Genomic DNA, 20,286 nt, shown 5'->3' on the forward strand with positions numbered 1-20,286 from the left:
CTTACTTATTTTCTTGTGTTCGGTATGTAAGCAAAAAATAATATCCTAAAAGCGTTTGTATGTAATCTAGACAAATATTATGTGAAGTGAGGGTAGGGGTGTGTGGTGGGTGGATATGGGGGTGAAGATGAGGTGTGTTGGAGGGTGGAAAGGACACAATCAATGTGGAATGCCACTTGTTTTAATCTGCATTACATATTGAGCAAAGCTGTTGTAAAGTCGAGGCCTAATGTACTTTGCTGCTATAAAGACAAACTTGAACTTAGCAGGTTGTTTCTCTACTTACTTACCAAGTTTGATTTTTTTTTCTTTCTTTTAATTATGGATGGGGTTTGTTATTTGTGTTCTTTATTGATATCTGAATTGGTTATTCCCTTGTGGATGTTAGATTCAATTTTGTAATGGAAATTTGAGTTAAATGCCATGTGTTTATTTGACACAAAGAAACTGTGAGAACTCTATAAAGTTACTTTGTTGTAGCAGTTACTCTTTCTAGTTGGAAAATGATAAAAATTTAGGCTTGGTGGGCGTTTGGACATAAAAAAATGTGAAATTTGAAAAAAAGTTGAAAAATGGTATTTGGAATTTGTAATTATCCATGGCAAAGCAGGAAAATAAGTGTTTTTTTTTTTTTTTTTTTAAACTTATTTTCTTGTGTTCGGTATGTAAGCAAAAAATATTATCCTAAAGCCATTTGTATATGATATTAGACAAATACTATGTTAGGTGGGGGTAGGTGTGTGGGGTGGGTGGGGAGGGAGGCTACGGGGGTGGGGGTGAAGATGAGGTGTGTTGGAGGGTGGAGAGGACACAGTCAATGTGGAATTCCACTTGTTAATCTGTATTCCATGTTGAGCAAAGATGTTTTGAAATCGCAGCCTAATGTGCTTTGATGTTATGAGGACAAACTTGAGGTTCTCTACCTACTCCCAAGTTTCCTTTTTTTCTTTTCCTATCTTTATTTTAATAATGGATTATGGATGTAGTTTGTTATTTGTTTTCTTTATTGATATCTGAATTGGTTAATCCTATGTGAAAGTTGGATTAAATTCGTAATTGAAATTCGAGTTAGATGCCATGGGTTTTATTTGACACAAAGAAACTGTGAGAACTCTATGGGTGTGTTGGGTATGCAGAAAATGATTTCCATAGAAAATAAGTGGATTTCTTAACTTTTTTTTTTTTTTGTGTCCGGTATGTAAGCAAAAAATATTATCCTAAAAGCAATTGTATGTAATCTAAGACAAATACAATGGGAGGTGGGGGTGGGGGTAGGAGATGGGAGTGAAGATGAGGTGTGCTGGAGGGTGGGGATGACACAGTCAATGTGGAATACCGCTCGCGGAACTTGTTTTCCCTAGTTCCACTAGGAAAGTCATTTTCCTCATTTTTAAGGAACTTATTTTCATAGAAAATATTTTCCAAAAATTTCGGCCAATCGAACATGGAAAAATTGGAAAACGTTTTCCTCCATACCGAACACACGCTCTGCCCAGTTGGAATATGATAAGAACATAAGCTTAAGTTGTGTTATTGAAGAAACTAAATTTTTTTTGAATGTTGAAAGTTGAAACTTTAGTGACTCTTGTGCTAAAAGTTAATTTTAGCTATATATATGGTGTAAATTTACTGGATATTGCTGGTGAGTGGAAGGAATGCAAGGGTCATTCTTTTGTGAGGTATTAGTGGGGAGTTTATTCTGTGTTTTTGCTCACCGTGTTCATATAAGTTTGTCTTGGTAGATGTTCTTAGTCATTTAGACAGTTGGTCAATGAAAGAGTCAATCATCTTTTTGTTGATAGAGTCAATCATCTTTTGCAGTCACAAGAAAAAGAGAAAGAAGCAAATGAAAAAAATGATGCAGCAGGGAGTACTGGACCCTGAAAAAGCAGATCCATTTGACCTTTTTGTTGAAACTGGAGGCGTCAGCTATTGCTTGTATAGAGATTCAGAAAGAATTCTAGGAAACACTTTTGGCATGTGCATATTGCAGGTAACTGAGAAGCTTGAAATTTCCATAAACTATTTAAAGCAAACCGGCTACCTATTTTCTCTTTTAAGTCCCTCTATCGTTATCGTGATGTTTGGTAAAGTTTCATTTCTTTTCCTCTATGATGTTCTAGGATTTCGAGGCTTTAACACCCAATCTTCTTGCGAGAACAATAGAGACAGTTGAAGGCGGTGGGCTAATTGTATTGTTGCTTCGAAATTTGTCCTCTCTAACCAGCCTCTTCACCATGGCCATGGTACACTCCAATACCAACTGCTCGACTTTCTAGGCTGGAAAACTTTGAATAACTAGTAGATTAATGGCATCTGTTCCTTTGTTACTTCTTATTGTTTTTTCTTTTTTGCTCTTTTATTTGTTAAATATGATTTCAACTGATCACACACACAAAAAAAAGAGTATTTGAATGAAGAAGCCGGTGCTAGCTTGCAGATAACTAGTTGGTTTTCTATGCTTTCTTAATGTTAAAGCTCAGTATAGTTTTTTGAATATGCAGGATGTTCACTCCAGGTTTCGTACAGAATCCCATTCACGTGCTACTGGTCGCTTTAATGAGCGATTTATACTCTCTCTTGCATCATGTGAAACATGTATTGTCATGGATGATGAATTAAATATTCTACCAATCTCCTCCCATATGAAGAAAATTACTGCTGTTCCTGTTAAAGAGGTAAACTTCTTCCTGGATCAGTTCGGTCATGAGTTGTTCTATTTACTGATTTCTATCTTAGATAATATATGCTGATTCTGATGATAGTCCATATTAAATCCAATGCCGATATATAATTACATCACATCGGATGTTGAATTGCGAAAGAACTACTCTTGCTGGAGTCACTTTTAGTACACGATAAACTATTTTTGTTATCTTTGAATTGTGATATAAGTATTCTTGATTCTTTTCTTATTTACTTTGATGAAGGATTCTGAGGGGCTTTCACAAGCTGAAAGAGAATTAAGGAATTTAAAAGAACAGTTGAATGAAGACTTCCCTGTCGGTCCTCTTATTCGGAAATGCTGTACCTTGGACCAGGTTAGTTACTTTGCTTGAACAGTGAGAATTGGCATTTGTTTCTCAAATGTTCTCTTAATATGTCATACATGGCTTTCTTTGAATGTTTTTTCCTGATAAAAAGAATATGTCATACGTGGCCAGTTACTAGGCTATGTGGAACTAGCCCCCAGGATAAAGAATTACTTGAATGCAAAAAGATTATTTAACTGAGTTATTGTTTAAAACACAGGATTAACAGGACATAATGACCTGAACGCTTATGCATGAGTACTCATTTTTTTTTGAAACTGGTAATTTAGCATGAGTACTCATTTTTCTTAATCTGTTATGTGATTTTTTCCCCAAATAGACAGCATAAAATGGTGCCGTAGAGAGTACAACCATACATAAGAACTTGCCTGGAACTTGGAGCTTGTTGATTTAAAGCTTAATCATTATTGGTGCTTGTAGTGTCTTATTCTTTTTTCAGTTCAAATAAAATAATTATTTTCCTAATTTTTTGTATTGAAAATCAACTATCTCGGCGTCAGAATGTGAGAGTTGTCAGCACAATTAAGTTCTAAATGCCTTTTTCTCTTAATTTTTGATGAAATCACCAAAAGCAGATTTCTCCGTCCAAAGTTCACGTGAATACAGAGTGAAAAAACCCTTTGGTCGAATTGTGCAATCCTTCTCTCGTAGAATCATATGGTTCAGTTGGTCCAACCAGGCAACCACTCATAAATAGAATAAAGCTTCACGTACTTCTGATAAATAGAACAGAGTTTCACCTACTAACTAAAGAAATGACTTGCTGATAAATAAAAATATCACTATGTGGGCTTATATCTTGAAGTTCGGAATTTTTATTTGTGGCTTAACTTGCATGTTAAATCCTCATAGCTGCAATTATTGTCTGTTGAAGTTCTTGCTTTTCCCTTTCGTAAAAAAAAAGTCCCATTCTTCCATCCGTTCATTAAATAAATCTGTAGTTTTTCTTAATTGTAATTTTTAGTCTGATAGTAAATCTACCTTTACTAGCTTAAATGGATGGATTCAGTATTAACTTATAATACCGAGGTTCACCATAAATAGCAGTCGTGGGTTTACTGCAATTTAAGATTTTTTTTTTTTTTTCTGAAATAGGGAAAAGCAGTGATCACATTTCTTGACTCTATTCTGGATAAGACGCTTCGAAGCACTGTTGCTCTTCTTGCTGCTCGTGGCCGGGGGAAGTCAGCTGCTCTTGGGTTGGCAATTGCAGGGGCTGTTGCTGCAGGGTAAAATGTGGTCTGGGTTTCAATATCCTTTCCTCTCTGTGATCCTCTGTGTTTTGCTAACTTTTATAGTTTGCTATTACAGGTATTCCAATATTTTCGTAACAGCGCCTAGTCCTGAAAATCTGAAAACTTTGTTTGATTTTGTCTGCAAGGGTTTCCAAATGCTCGAGTACAAGGTATGCTGCAAATATATCTGCTTGATCAGGGTGGATTTGCATATTCTGTATGAAATATATCTTTTCCAGGGATGTTCTTTTTCCCTTTGAGCCTTTAAGCGTAAGAAAATGCTTACCCTGCTGAGATGTCTGTAGAAACTTCAAACTTAAACATAGTGTGCCATTTTCTTTAACTTCTCGCGCATGGGATTTTTATTGTCTCACATCTAATTGGTACCAGAGATTGTTTTCACATTTCTGCTGCCTCATTATATGCATTTTAATTACAGGAACACCTTGATTATGATATTGTGAAAAGCAATAACCCGGAGTTTAAAAAAGCTACCGTGAGGATCAACATCTATAAGCAGCACAGACAGACAATTCAGGTCAGTAATATCTGCGAGGAGGAGTCATATCGTGATTATGGCTCTTCCACTTTCCCAGCACATCTGACATCACTTTCTGCACCTTCCGTTTCCCTTGTCCTTGAACTTTGAAGGCATTTTGAAAATTTGCTCCTATTTAGTTCCTCTTAGTGGTGATTTATATACGGCAAGATTTCTTGTATTTCTCCATCGCTTGTGCTTTTGTGTTCTCTTAAGGTTGTCAATGTACTGGGATTATCAAACTAAAAAATTTCCTCTCCTCACAAACATATCTATTACACCCTACTTTTCATTCGTTGCAAAAAAGTATTTGCAAGTATATCATCGATGTACTTTATCATGTTTTTCGAAATTAATTTGTATGTCTGAGTTTCTGATGTTCTCTACATCATTTATGCAATGCCAGTATATACTACCACATGAGCATGAAAAGCTATCGCAAGTCGAATTGTTGGTGGTTGATGAAGCAGCAGCTATTCCATTACCTGTTGTCAAATCTTTGCTTGGTCCTTATCTCGTCTTCCTTGCGTCAACTGTGAATGGGTATGAAGCAGTGTGCTGCTTACTTTCTGTCTAGTAATGTTACGCTCTCCAAAGAACCTTCCACTCCTTTTCCAATATATGTTGCTTCTTGCAGTTTTTTTCTTACTCTCTTTTATGACAGAAGAATTATTCTGACAGAGTCTTGTGTGTTTACCCTGGGGTTAACGGAGCTGATGATTACTCTATCCTTGTTATTTTTGTTTTTAAAGCTATGAAGGCACTGGAAGATCCCTATCATTGAAGTTGCTGCAGCAACTAGAGGAGCAAAGTCAGCTGTCCAAAAGTGCAGATAGTGCACTTTCAGGTATTTCAGCTCGACATTTGCTAGTCGATCGCTCGACTTACGGTGCGTAGAGTCCATGTATCCTGAAATATAATTTTATCAGGAGGAACTAGGAAAGCAAAGAAAACTGAGGTGAGAGAGCACTGATATTGGGTTGGGAACTCCTTATAGTTACTAAATGGAAGGAGATAATCTGGAATTGTGCTTGTATTTGTTAAATAAAACAGGCCTTGCTATCTTAAGACCAGTGTTGTGAAAGGCAATCGTGCCTTAGGCAATGCAGGTTTGGTTGTATCTTAGAAAGGCGCTCTTGGTGAAGTGGGTTTTAAAATAAAAAAGCAATTAAAAGTTGAAGACTTAAATGAAAACAACAGATGCCTTCTCCTCTCTTCTCCTTCAAGCAAGTAAAACCTCTTTCTCCTTCTTCTTCTTCTTCAGTTCTTCTTCTTTCTTCCTCCTCTGTTTTCTTCTTCTGCTTCTTCTTCTGTTCTTCTTTTTTGGAGTTATTTTTAAATTCTCTTCTTCTTTTTCTGTTTTTTCTCCTCTGTTTTTTTCTCCTCTTTTTTTTTTCTTTTTCTAATTTCTCCTCTGCTCAAATACTCATAATGCATTGACTTTGATTTTTTTTTTTTTTTTTTTAAATTGAAATATTTGCTAATATGTTATTGCTAGTGAAATTTTGATTATTTATATATGCAATTAAATATTTTGAAATATTCAAACTCCAAAGTTCTTGCAGGCCACTTGCAAATTAAATTAAATCATGCCTTATGGAAAGTTTTCTTATCTTGGTGAAGTTTTCTATGATGTTTGCTGGAATTTAAAAGTTCTAGATTTTTTTTTGTGGTAACTGCACATGCTTTTGAAATATTCAAGTATTAATTAAATAATGGAAAGTTTTCTATGACTGGAAGTTCTAGAGTAAATGGTGACTCAAACTGGAGTTATTTAAGTAAATACTGATAATACGCCCTTGTGTCTATAAAATATTGCTTTCCCTTAGGGTTGTGTTCATTCATGAGTATGAATCTTTTACCATAGTGTACTTTTGCTTCTCATGATTGCAGTAGTGGTATCATAAATTGTGCTCTGTGCAAAATCTTGTTTCATTCATCTAGTTGTTTAAAATCTAGATTTTATCATCAAATGTAGGTCGACTTTTCAAAAAGATAGAATTGAGTGAATCCATTAGATATGCTTCTGGTGATCGCATTGAACGGTGGCTTAATGCTTTGCTCTGTTTGGATGTTACAAATAGTATCCCAAGTATCAGAAGGTAAATCTTCTTTGGCTTAACCTAGTTCCTGCAAAGTCAACCATGTCTTATCTCCAGTTGCAATTCTTTTTTCTTCAATCAGGTTACCCAAACCGGGTGATTGTGATATCTACTATGTTAACCGGGACACGCTTTTCTCTTATCATAAAGACAGTGAGTTATTTTTGCAGGTAAATCACCTTTGCTTTGAAGTAATGTATTTTTTAGGCTGATTTTTGCATGGTCAACTTTGATATATTTTGATCCTTTTGCTTTGAAACATTTGCAGAGAATGATGGCCCTCTATGTTGCTTCTCATTACAAAAATTCTCCAAATGATTTACAATTGATGGCTGATGCTCCAGCTCACCACTTGTTTGTGCTACTAGGTATAATTAAATCAGCTGATGCTTCTCAATAGATCATGATAAATAAATTGCGCAATAAGTAAATGCACGAGTGTCTCACTAATTTTTTTTTGCAGCCCCTGTTGATGTGTCAGAAAATCGTCTTCCTGATATTCTCTGTGTCATCCAGGTTAGTGGTCTGTAGCTGTTACGCAAATGTTCTGTAGCTGTTACGCAAATGTTCTCTTTGGGATGCTGCATTTGTTAGAAATCTTCTGCAAGCACGATATTGACTTGCTACTATTAGTTTCAGTATTCTTATATGCCAAGCCAATTCTCTTCTTTGCGTTACTTCTATCTGGTGTTCCAATTGGCTGTATGGCCAGTATTAGTTTATTTCTGATAACTCTAGATGAACTTTTAAGATTTGCTTGATAGAAAATTACTTTTTCTTTGTGGTCTTTTTACTAGTTTCATTCAGTTCTTCTGAGAATTAAATAGATGGTACTTCATTTATTTCACCTTAACATTTACTTGGAATCAAAGACATTAAGAGTTTTTGATCTATGTCTTAATTTGACTTAAACACACAGGTCTGCCTAGAGGGTCAGATATCTCAGGAGTCTGCTAAAAATGCTTTGAGCCAAGGTCGTCAGCCGTTTGGAGATCAGATACCTTGGAAGTTCTCTCAGCAGTTTGCTGATCATGTATTCCCAAGCCTTTCAGGTGCCCGAATCGTACGCATTGCCACACATCCGAGTGCTATGAGGGTAATGCTTACCAATTCTAAAAATATAGTAAAAGATTTTATGAGACCTCCCTTTAGGTTTGTCTTTGTCATATTGATCTCCTTCATGGTTTAAGACGATATGGTGACCTGTTTTGCCTTAAAAGACAAATAGTTTGGTATTGGAAAGAAATGAGCCCGGATGGAGTGTAGTGGATATAAAGGATTTGCAAAGCCAATCCTGACTAGCTTGGAACTGAGGGAATTGATTGAACGAATGAGACTGTGTTTAAGCGACAAAATTTGTACAGAAATAAAGTCCTTCCACATAATTTATTTTGAAACAACTTAGTTCATGGAAATTTATCGGTAGAAAAGATAAAGGAAAAACAATAATAATTTTCAGCTGCAAGAATTTCATTTTATTTTTTTCTTGGTAATTTAGTTATTATGCTTCATCCACTTGATAAAATGGCAAGGCTACTTCTATTAAAATTGCATATATTGCTGTATTTGTCAAATGTAACCAATGTAAAACTACAAAGTTAAATTCATGGACATGTGTAAAAGCAATTAGGCCATAAATTCATTACATCCTAAATAATAGACTACAGTATAATTATAGTGCTTAAGCAAAAACCTTAAGTAGGCAACAAAGCTGACCATATGCAGAAGTACTTTTCCGTCCATTGGACCCATTATCATTGTTAGTTGATCTATTCTAAAATACAAGTGTTGGGAAGAAGAATTTTCTTTAAATTTTATTATTGTTGAAGATATGGCGAAGGTTCCACACCAATTTTGTAGTATAAAAGAATTTAAGGGGAGATTTGCGATAAAAATTTAGCACTATTAATTAAAGCTGGAAAAAGACAGATTTGGAATATCTCAGGAATCTTATCATCTTAACCCAATCTCATTGAAAAAAAATTCAAAATGAGGACGGTCTGCATATCTTACGACAATGGAGGTTTATGTTTAGAAGCAGAGATGGAGGGAGGTTTATGAAAAGTTTCCAACAGCTTATTTCCTTACTTTATCAGCATGTCTAACCATTGTCTCACTGTGGTGTTGCAGCTTGGATATGGTTCTGCTGCCGTTGAGCTCCTCACCAGGTACCTTCAAATTTCACTACAATTCTCACATCCTTAAGTTTTCAATATGATTTGACAGTTGCTTCGATCACATTTGGTTTTCTATAATTTGTGAATGATTAAGCTGCTCCATAAGCCGTTGCTTATATATCTATAGTTTTGCTAACCTACTGCATGGGTGTAGATGGTTAGCACCATCACCATTTTGTGTTTGTCCAAACTTATAATTTTGTCATTTTAGTCCAAAACCCAAAATAACTTTTTGTAGACAACTCCTCATCGTCTGGAAGCTTTCTGGACAGCAAGAAGCCCTTTTCTCCCTCATGTTGAACTTAAAAGAGTAATTTGTGTGTTTGGGTAATCATCAAGAATAGATTGTTCATGGGCGAGCAATTGAAAAAAATAAAAATCATAACCACCATATAAAGAAAAATAAGTCAAGTTAAATTTTGGGGGGGGGGGGGGGGGGGGGGGGGGGGTTGGTTTCGGGGCGGGGGGAGGGGGTGTGTGGTATAGCATGATGTAGTTATTGTGTGAATTTTGGCTTAGATGATGAAAATGAAGCAAGTGCTTGCTCTTTTCTCGAAAGGATTGAAAAGGTTTAATACCCTTTTCTATCATTGCACTTTTAAGTGAGGGCAGTATGATGAGTTTTGGGTGGATTGATGGTGGTGAGGAAGGTTGTCTTAAAGTCCCAGGACTCACATCATATTCTGCTCATAACTTGAATATTCTGTTGGGGAGGTACTCTTTAAATTCTGATGGCTAAATATAACCTTATCTTGTAAAAAATAGTCCTTATGACCTGAGTATTAGTGGAGGTTGGAGATGAATATTCTGAGCAAAACGCATGGAGAGGCGAAGTAACAAAAGCTAGCTACTGCTTTTATTTGGAAAGCTCAACATAAGATAAATTCAAGGGAAGCAGGTGAATTGTGAATAAGCATGCTTAAGTACGATTCTCTTTCCTAAATGCTCCCAGGCACTAGACCCGAGGCTAGTTTTTTATAGTCTTTCTTTTATGTAAGAAGTCATACAACTAGGAACTTTACTTGTACTTTACTTTAAATTTGGGAAACTACACAAGCTATGTAGTTTACCTTTTATATATAAACTTGTTACCATTCACAAGCTGTGTAGTTCACCTTTTATATATAAACTTGTTACCATTCTCCAAAGAAAATTCAAGGAAAAAGGAGGAGTATTCTGTCGATTGCTTGTTATTGTTTTGTTTGACTGTGAATTGATTAGTTCAGTTGGTTTATGCCTAGGCTGCAAGCATTCATATCATTGTTGTCTATTTGTATGTCAAAGGTCAAGGACCTTTGTAGTTTGGCGCAACAAAGATTTTACTAAAATCCATACCACTGTGAATCCCGAAAATGGCCTTGATGGCCTCCGAGCAACACACCTTTGCCTACCCAAAATGATGTGAAATGACTGCTCAGTATAATCTCAAATGAGGATAATTACAGGGTACTACTTAATCTAGAGTGCTTTTCCTGGATGAAGATTCAAAAGTGGATTAGCAGGTTTTAAGAAACCTTAAGAGTATGTGGTGAGCCGGTGACTGTTTCAGTGGTGGATCTTAGTGCAGTATATATGAAAAGTGGCAGCTGCTTAAATGCTAAAATCATGCAAAATGTTTATTTCCAGGAGGGTGCACAAGAATAACATTTTCAAATTTGCTTCTTTGTGATGTTTATGTTTTTATGTTGATTGTTGATGATGATAGAAAAGGGTTGTGCACTTGTTGACTTCTTTCTTTTACACTTGCAAATCTTCATAGTGGGGTTTCCTTTTACACTTGTGAAGCTGCATATTTAATATGCATGGCTTTTAGGTTTTCATTTCTAGATTTCTATCATTTCACCAGGTATGTTCATAGGGTTTCTCTAATGCATTTGTTAACTTGTGCAAGATTTAAAGATGTGACATTCTTTCAAAGCGTTAGTTAATGACATATTATTGCTTCTTGTACTGAATGGATTTAATCCATCTGTATTCAGTGACATAATCCAGTTAATGCATATCTTCCCGTGAATCTTTGAGGCGCAATAAGTTAATTTGCTGCTAATAGGTACTTTGAGGGTCAGTTGACGCAATTATCTGAAGCAGAGATAGAAGATACATTGGAGACTCCTCAAGTCAATGTAACTGAAGCTGCAGAGAAGGTAATCTTAGTTGATCTAACTTTGCAGTTTTTACTTTAGGTTATTGGCTTCTCTGTTATCATTTGGGTGTCCTAAAATTGCCAAAAAGTTGTATCATTGTACTTTCTTTAGCAGTGTTAAATCATAATACTATTTCTCGTTGATTGTCTGTATTTCCTTCATATTGATGTGGTTTGTCTAGTGTGTATATTGTGTTGAGGCTTTCTGATTAACCATTTGCTGTAATATGGCAAACGACTTCTATATGGGATTAGGACGTTTGTTTGCTTTTCGTTATTGAATTCAAACCACCTTCCTTGCAGGTCTCTTTGCAAGAAGAAAATATAAAACCAAGATCAGATCTTCCTCCGTTGCTTGTCCCTTTACGTGAAAGGCGGCCTGAAAGACTCCATTACCTTGGGGTCTCATTTGGACTTACATTGGATCTCTTCCGCTTTTGGAGAAATCATAAGTTTGCTCCATTTTTCATAGGGAATGCCCCGGTAAGTCTCAGAGTCCTTCGTTCCTTAAATTCTTTTTAGATGTTTGCGGTTGAGGATTAATTGTGATCAACATGTGATTGGATGAATCAGAATAGCGTAACTGGCGAGTACACATGCATGGTTTTGAAGGCATTGAAAAATGATGATGTTGAAGATGCTGGGTCAGATGAGTGGGGCTTTTATGGTTCCTACTACCGAGGTGATAAGTTGTTTTTGTTCTTCTCGATTTTTTTACCTTATCATCTAAAGGAACTGAAAGGAGATGGGCAGATAATCTTGTGCCATTATAAAGAGGAACTCAAATTTTACGATTCCTCATATATGTTCGTCAGTTTCTATATATTGTTAAGAAAGTAGTGACTTCAGTACAAGCAACTTTTGGAATTATGAAAAATTTCACTGAGAAGGTAAAACTTGTCCTCCGCATTCCGGTCCAAAATTTGGAGAAGACAGAGATACAAGTTTCATACGTTGCTCTCTCACTTTCTTATCTCCCTCCCTTGTATCAGCATCCCGTCAATCTAACAAGTTATAATTCTTGTAGTAGCTTGTATTTATTCTATTATTTTGTTTTCTTTAATTTTAGAATTGTCTTCTATTCCTATTTCAATATATTGATGTTGTCTTATAACATGCTCAGATTACAAGCGAAGGTTAGTCGAACTGTTGGGTTCTACCTACCGGAAGATGAACTACAAGCTTGCTATGAGGTAAAAATATATATTTTGGTGGTTAGTTAATATGTATGTCTCTTTACATATGCTTATAATGTCCATAATCTTGCAGTGTCTTTGATCCAAAGATCAACTTTGCGGAGCAGGACCCTGCTTCTTCTGCTTCAAGTGAACTTTCAATCTACATGAAGTTTGTTCTGGAACCTCATGAGATGAAGAGACTTGAAGCTTACTCAAATAGCCTTATTGACTATCCCTTGGTAAGATCTGAGTTGAAGCAAGTAGTGAAGCAAGATCTCTTGTGATACAGTTTTACTTGTTGAAATGGGTTGGTGGCGGATGTGTTATATCAATAGTCATATTAAGAAAAAGGCTAAGAATGCTTTTCAATTAACCTTATTGACTACTGGTTAGATCTAATTAGTGAAGAGAGTGAAAATATGTTATATGGAGTAGTGATATGTTTCAATATCAGCAATCACATGGAGCTTGTACTTTGAGACAAACATTGGGTAAACATGCCTGAATAACTTGAAACACTGAAATTAGAAAGGGGAAAGAAATGAAGGGATAAAAGATGTGTCTAAAAACAAACCTTTGAAACGTTACCGATATTTGGTGGGTGGACACCGTTCCATTATTTCCTGGCGCAAGCGATTTTTATACATCCCAAAAGTGCCTGACATTTGGATTTTTGTTTATTTTCGACGTTAATTTTTCACAGATTCGTGATGTTGCTCAAAAACTTGCGCGTGAGTACTTTTTGGAGCATATTCCAGTTTCACTTTCATATGCCCAGGCTTCTCTTTTGCTTTGCTATGGCGTGCAGCACAAAGACATCCCTGAAATAGAGGTTTGCTGGCTTGCTTAGTCTTTATTTTGAATAGGTTATTCAGAAGTCAGAACTATCAGGGCCTTGTGCTGTTAAATACCCTTTTTTTTTAAAATTTGTTAAGGCTGCTAATTATCCTTCATCACATCCAAACTAAATAAGATATTTCATTCAATAAACTCCAGTGCTTCGAGTTCACTCTTTTTATTTTTTATTTTACAGGGAGAAATGAATTTGGAAAGGCAGCAGATATTGTCCTTGTTCATGAAAGTCATGAAGAGGCTTTCCAAATACCTGCATAATCTTAGATCAAAAGAATTTGAATCGTCAACCGTATCTCGGCTTAAAGCAGTAAGTAGATCAGTTATTTATTTCACTCTCCCAAACGTCCTATGCTAAGACAAGGAGAAACTAAAAAAATGAAAAATATCTGCATGGATCGTCATGCGCTGTGTCAATTAGTCAACATAAGGGTTATATTCTATCGCCTCTCATGTTAGTTTGCCACAAGATTTGAACAATGTAACTGCGTATCTTCTATCTTCGCTGAACATTAACGGAGGCTCTCTTTCCTTCTTGTTTCAGATTAAGTTGGACCCACATCCTATATCTCTTGATGAAGATCTTAATGATGCTGCAAGGGAAGCCCAGGTTTGAATTTGCTTGCTCTTGTCTGTGCAAGTTTTCTCCCATTTGTAAAGATGTCTACTTACCTAAGATCATATCTAGGATGAGATGAAAGCCAAGACGACGGAGGATTTGTTGGACCCAGAACTATTTCAGCAATACGCTATAGTAGATAGAGAGGCTGATTTTGAAAATGCTCTCCAGAATGGTGGTGGGAAGATCGGTGGTTCTAGTGGTGTAGTTAGTTTAAAATCCAACAAAAGCAAGTTGGAGAAGCATTCCACACCGGAGAAGACTGAAAAGAGTGACAAGAAAAGATACAAAAGCAATTCTGGATCCAAATCACATAAGAAGAGGAAGAGTTAGTCATGTCGACGTCACAGTTTCTCCTCCTATTGCTTCATTGCAAAGGGGGAGGAGTAGAGCGAGATCATATTAGCTTCTTAATCGCCACCACCATCACCACTATTTATGCAATCATTTATAGGTCCAATTTTGTACTAGTTCCTTTGCAAAAGCAAAATTTTGTTGAATGATTTTTAACTATGTTAATAGGTTAGGAGTACTATCTTCAGTCCCATAGAAGCTGTCATTGGTTTGATTTCTCAGAAGATAAAGAAAAATAGCATGTTCTGCCGTAATCATGTGTTTATTAGTTTTTTATTTTTTCCCTATCAAAGTGCCCCACGTTCGGGGGGTTGGCTTCAGTTTGCAGATGAAATTACTGAATAAACATTAACAGCTGATTCAGTTTCAAAACTAAAACTAAAATTGGAGTTCAATTTTTATGCAATTTTGAAAACTTGATCAAGATCTGATTTAGTGTAGTCTATATTTGTTATTTATTTTTAAATAGAGTTACTTTATTTTTAATCCTAGCTTGACAAAACTTGATAAGTGTATTGGGCCAGGATTTGTCACTCATCCTACCTGACGGACGAATTCAAAATTTAGATGTTCTGTATTTTGTGCTGAGAAAACAGGTTCGGAATTGTATCTTCAATTTTATTTATACTCGTTTTTGCAAACACACATAGGATTGGATCCTCGAACGCAAGATTTTGCCGCAGATCCAAAAACCCCCATAGCAATTTCTTAAAATCAAGATTTATAAAAAAAAAAAGAAAAAAAAGAAAAAAAAAAAAAAAGAAGGTTAAATTTACCGGATACAATAACATTGGGAATAAATCAAATTAGTTGAAAATACAATGACAAAATGCGCATTTTGACATTATTCATTATTAGGAATATGCCAAATTTAGCTAGAAAAATTTATTTTTTCTTATCCATCAAAGAGAGTGAATTTCTTTGGAAGTAAACAATAGTAAAGCTTCAGAAAATTATGGACGTACCAAATATCTAAAAACAATAAAGAATAGAAGATTTAACAAATTAATTAGGATGTCATTGTGACTTTGTGACATTAATTAACATGCACACCCTCCTCTTTGCTGCTCAATTCCTGATACAGATTCTTGTACTCTTTGGAGCTGACTGAAAAATAGAAAAGAAAAAAATAGAGCTTATGTGAGAAAAAAAGAAGATAATAAAGAATGCTACTCCTTCTATTTTAAAATAATAAATTTAAATTGCTATACATTATTTGATTTAAACATTACTCACCAATGAGAAGGCACTTCTTCATCTGCTGATAGCTGCCAACTGGAGCAAATGATAATGTCATTCAGTAACTTAAAATGGAAAAATGTCAAAATAACAATAACAACAACAACAACAACAACCATAATATTCCTTCTATACCTCTCATGTTTCATTTCTCAATAGTCAAACTACATGATTTTGACCAACATTTCGAGATGTACTTTTTTTATCATATTGATATAAAAAAACTGTAACTATAGTTTTATACTACTTTTCGTATAATTTTTGAAATTTTAATTATAGAATACTAAATTTAATTCAATTTAGCTTTAAATATTAGTCAAACTAACTCTCATGAATGATTCTTGGATTTGAATCTCCAAATTTTGTTTTCCTAATGACATTAGAAAATACAACTTGATATATAAATAATCAGTATGGATTTTTTCAATAAAAAATCCTTCTCAATTTTGCGAAATTGCAGTTCTAATTAGTCCTTTAATCATCACTTAGCTCTGATTTTACTCCTTATGCTTCGGTGTCTAGTATTTGTTTGGTTAAAAAGACTTTTAATATGCATCTAATGAACCGAGATTTGGCTTTTTTGCTGAGGGAGTAAAAGATGTTTAATCCCTAGTACTTGCACTATTAAAAAACACAAATTTGTGATGTAATCAGGGGCGATTTTAGGTACTTAATAAATTTAGGTCACGTGAACCCATGGTCTCTCCGTAAAATTAGGTATTTTATATGTACTTTTTCTAAAAATTGATATAATATGATGGCACCTATGCTACAAGAAGGGCTAAATGGCACTTAATACATTTTTTCCTCTCTTTTTTTTTTAGTGGTGCATTCATGTTCTAGAAATCCTAAATTCGCCTTCGAACGTAATATAATATTTATGACTGATAGGTTTGTCACAAAATTACGACGGATTTGTGAGGGTTTTGTGGTGGAGTTCATCAATTTATGATAAATTTGTGACAATTCTATTCTTCGAACGATAATATTGTGACGCTCAAATCTTTGACAGAATTATAATGATTACTCGGTGTAAAATATTTCTTTCTAGTAGTGATTATTCTGCTTACATGTTCTGATCATCTCCATTGGCAAGGGCAAGTTGTGCAGCACACAAGAATGCATTATCCACATTGTAATTCTCTTTTGCTGAGGTCACAAAGTATTGTATATTTCCCCTAGAAGCACACCATTCCTTGGCTTTCTTCTCTGGAACCTGTAATTAGGATTCTTTTAAGTAAAAAAGATTCAACTTATACAAGCCGACACTTTAAAGAATATTTATAATATCAGTATAAGTAGCATGAAGGGGAGCGCCGAAGCAATGGTAAAGTTGTCTCTGTGTGACCTAGTTGTGGAATCAGTCACTGATGCTTACGTCAGAGTAGGCTATCTACGTCATATTCCATTGGGGTGAGGCCCTCGCCGAATCCTGCATGAACGTGGTATGCTTCGTGCAATGAGCTCCCTTGTTTTTTAAACGGTGTATGTAGAGCATGTTACCTGCCTTATTTTCCTAGTTCCTAGTCGTACTTTTTATGGACAATTAGATGTGTTACCTTTTAAGTGAGTTGATAGTGTAAAAAATTATATATTTAGTCAATTTATAAAAGTTAAACTCTTAGTAAAACCATACAAAGATGAGACTAGAAGCAAAAACTTACTGTCTCAGTGTTGCCATAATCCAAGTCTACTTTGTTACCAATCAAGACAAATGGGAATTTTTCAGGCTCTGTTAGGTCTGCCTGGAATCAATCACATACTGATAAAGTAACTACTTTGAATTAACCATGTTAAAAAAAAAAATGGCCAATAATCAACTTGAAAAAAGTTCATGATAATTAATTAATTAATTGACTCACCTGTTTGATGAATTCTTCATGCCAATGTTGAAGAGTCTCAAATGACTTAGGCACATTCACATCATATACAAGAATGCAACAATCTGTTCCTCTGTAAAATGCAACACCTAGGCTATGAAACCTTTCTTGCCCTGCTGTGTCCCATATCTACCAAAAAACAACACAAAAAAAATATTTTGAAAATTTTAACTTTGTAAAATATGAAAATATTTGATATTTCTCTTCTCGCATTAATCAAGTTCAAAGTTTAAAATCACTTACTTGCAAGGTGACTTTTCTTTCATCAATCTGTAGTTCTTTAGTAGAAAAATCAGCTCCAATTGTTGCCCTGTATTGTTCCCTAAAATTCTTGAGAACATATCTATATTTGCAGTTAATGGAACCACAAATCCTTGACTAAAACTTTAGTCCATCATATTTTTCATCTCTATAACACACTTTGAGAAAATGTTCTCTGCCCTTTTGCAGGCAATCCCTTAATATATTTTTGTACCAAAAAAAAAAAAAAAAAAATCACCTTAACTGTTATAGAACAATTTATTGCCTGAATAATAAATTCTGACTCCGTAACTGAACAACATTAAATGAAAAGGTTATGCGATGTGATCATATTCATATGGATACTGATTCAGCAAAGATGTCTTTCCCACCCTGAGAATGAAATCATGTCATAGTGTTATTAGAAGCAAAACACCATGCAGTTTAAAGAAAATCAGCAAAAGGGTACTTGAAAATTATTATAAAAAGAAAAAGATTGCATCTTTATAGAGAAAATGATAAAGGGTTGTGAAAATACTTACCCACAATCACCAAGAACAATGACTTTGATCAAGTTTTTTAGTGGCATGGACATATTGTTCAAGAAACTACCTGTTTCTTTGTAATAGTTTTTAATAATCTCTTTATTTTTGTTTCAAGAAACTTTGTTATAAAGCTATTTTCCTTCTGGAGGGTACCAAAGATATTGGGAGAATTAAGTGGAGGACATGATGAAAAAGGCAAATGTAACATTTCAAATAAGTCTGGCCATTTGTGTTTCTGCAATTCTCTTTTCTTTTTTCTTTTGTTTAGTCTACTCTTTTGTATCTAATCTCTTTGTGTTTCTGTATATGAAGAAGGGAATTTAATTGACCAAGAAAAAGACTTTTGCCAGCAAAGCTTTTGTTTTTATGATTTGGTTGTTAAAGGAATGAGTCTTTCTCAAAAAAATTTCTTTTTTTTAGAGTCTTTCTCTATAAATTATTTAATTTGTCCATGGGGTAGTGCATCCCATGTTAAAAAGTTGACCTTGGATTTAAGTGATTATGAATTTTGCATAATTGATTCTTTCACATTCAAGTATTCTTTTCCATGTTAATCAAGAGAAGTTGTTGACTTCAAAATTAATTTTTGGTTTTTTATTCATTGTCTTTTTATTTTTCAGGAATTGTTGCGTATACTTCTACAAAATTTCAGAATTGCAAATTTTGAGAGGTAATTTCACTTGAAGACTAAGGCTTCTAAAAGTAGACAGAACACCACATTGTAGCTTGGTGCCATTTGTAAAATTCATCAATTATTTTTCTAATAGGCCAATTAAAATGAACTGGTTTATTAAAGATCAATTGGCAAAAGAAATTTGTGTATAGTTATGAGATTGAAAGTAATAGACCCTCTTCTTTTAATAGTTCTAATCCATCAATTGCTATTAAATTGAAAAGGCTCAAGAACCACTAATGGGACCTGTGTGCATACCACATAAATGTCTTTGCCTTCAAGAAAGGATTTAAGCTATATATTGTGATAATACAATTTTTTACATTATTAATTTAAATAAACCGGTTATAAATGGAATATTTATTTTTTAGGTTACCGGATTAAGTTCATTATGAAAAGTTACGCGTTGTTGTTAGTATACTTAACCTGATAGTCTAAAAAATGCATACACTATCGATGCATAAAAAAATAAACTCTTTGTGAAATCTCATAATTTCATTTTCGTGCCCTACCAGAATCATATAAGGTGGAATTAATATGTGGTTGAGTATGGCGCAGCTGTGCTTCTCAGATTGCATATTCACAAGTGCAACTTCTACAACTGCCTTTTTTCTTCTTTCTTGTGATTTCAATTTATCAAATTAATTACCAACTTTTTAAATCTGATCTAAAGAGGTCACAAATAAGAAGTCATGTAACATTTCCTGTGACTATCACATGACCCTGTCTCAAAATAGTTATGAGAAGTAGTTTGGTGGTAGGAGGAGGTAGTTTCTATACAGTTGCTGTGTTTATTAAATGCCCAAACTCACAAAGATTTTATGTTTACCATAATATATGTTAAAAAATTCAATATAATTGAGTTTATTTATTTTTATTTTATTTTTTGTAGATTATCTTGATCACTTTTTGAAGTATAACAGGCAATACATGATACTTATAAATTAGCTTTACTAAAATAAATTTTAATATTAAATTTATACATAAGATATTGTAATAAAAAAAGAAAATTTCAAAAATATTTGATAATTGAATTACTTACTGTCACGATAGAAGACTCCACTTTAATTTGGAGTGCAATGAACAAATAATCAAGGTATTTCTTTTGCATATGTTCTAGTATTCCTTTACATCGCAAGTGGGATCATTCGAAAATTTTAAAAGGATATTTTAAATTTTTTTTGCCAAGCTGGCAAAAGAAAGGGCCAACCAATTTTTTTCTATTTGTTAATTAAGCTGATGCTGTCAGATCATTGACCACAAAATGGTCATGAAATCATGATTAATAACACCTAATTATCTCATTTGACTGGAAAGCAAAAACAATTCTTATGAGGCTGTTATGAGTTAAACTACTCGTGCTGAAATATGAGCTTATTTTAGATTATTTTATGATGAAATGGTGAGTTAAACTACTCGTGTCAATATACAAGTTAGTAAATTTATTATGCTACTAGG

The 20,286-nt window shown here is 34.4% G+C and overlaps 2 protein-coding genes across 4 annotated transcripts in view; one reads left to right on the plus strand and one right to left on the minus strand.

Annotated features, from left to right (window-relative positions):
- LOC132059401 (RNA cytidine acetyltransferase 1-like) overlaps positions 1-14,505 on the plus strand; it is a 90,927-nt gene extending 76,422 nt beyond the window's left edge. For 2 of the 3 annotated variants that reach the window (XM_059452010.1, XM_059452009.1), the window contains 24 exons: positions 1,822-1,993; positions 2,124-2,246; positions 2,505-2,678; positions 2,931-3,041; positions 4,149-4,282; positions 4,365-4,458; positions 4,728-4,826; positions 5,233-5,369; positions 5,579-5,673; positions 6,805-6,928; positions 7,011-7,098; positions 7,197-7,296; positions 7,392-7,444; positions 7,848-8,024; positions 9,059-9,096; positions 11,156-11,249; positions 11,552-11,731; positions 11,822-11,930; positions 12,372-12,441; positions 12,518-12,665; positions 13,130-13,258; positions 13,460-13,588; positions 13,823-13,888; positions 13,967-14,505. In XM_059452010.1, the coding sequence (XP_059307993.1) occupies positions 1,822-1,993; positions 2,124-2,246; positions 2,505-2,678; positions 2,931-3,041; positions 4,149-4,282; positions 4,365-4,458; positions 4,728-4,826; positions 5,233-5,369; positions 5,579-5,673; positions 6,805-6,928; positions 7,011-7,098; positions 7,197-7,296; positions 7,392-7,444; positions 7,848-8,024; positions 9,059-9,096; positions 11,156-11,249; positions 11,552-11,731; positions 11,822-11,930; positions 12,372-12,441; positions 12,518-12,665; positions 13,130-13,258; positions 13,460-13,588; positions 13,823-13,888; positions 13,967-14,230 (2,908 nt within the window). In that variant the 3' untranslated portion in view covers positions 14,231-14,505. Of the gene's footprint in view, positions 1-144; positions 270-1,821; positions 1,994-2,123; positions 2,247-2,504; positions 2,679-2,930; positions 3,042-4,148; positions 4,283-4,364; positions 4,459-4,727; positions 4,827-5,232; positions 5,370-5,578; positions 5,674-6,804; positions 6,929-7,010; positions 7,099-7,196; positions 7,297-7,391; positions 7,445-7,847; positions 8,025-9,058; positions 9,097-11,155; positions 11,250-11,551; positions 11,732-11,821; positions 11,931-12,371; positions 12,442-12,517; positions 12,666-13,129; positions 13,259-13,459; positions 13,589-13,822; positions 13,889-13,966 lie in introns of those variants that run through there. The other variant, XM_059452011.1, reaches the window with a different exon arrangement.
- A 517-nt stretch (positions 14,506-15,022) lies between these two features.
- LOC132059402 (ras-related protein Rab7-like) lies at positions 15,023-18,470 on the minus strand. Its single transcript, XM_059452012.1, has 8 exons — positions 18,153-18,470; positions 17,977-18,003; positions 17,614-17,713; positions 17,353-17,499; positions 17,155-17,235; positions 16,561-16,706; positions 15,488-15,526; positions 15,023-15,358 (listed from the first exon to the last, which is right to left on the minus strand). Exons 1-8 carry the CDS (start codon positions 18,203-18,205, stop codon positions 15,292-15,294), a joined length of 660 nt encoding a protein of 219 aa, XP_059307995.1. The 5' UTR covers positions 18,206-18,470; the 3' UTR covers positions 15,023-15,291.
- Positions 18,471-20,286: the final 1,816 nt, after the last annotated feature.

Source organism: Lycium ferocissimum, chromosome 6 (genome assembly GCF_029784015.1).
Source record: "Lycium ferocissimum isolate CSIRO_LF1 chromosome 6, AGI_CSIRO_Lferr_CH_V1, whole genome shotgun sequence".
Taxonomy (NCBI): domain Eukaryota; kingdom Viridiplantae; phylum Streptophyta; class Magnoliopsida; order Solanales; family Solanaceae; genus Lycium; species Lycium ferocissimum.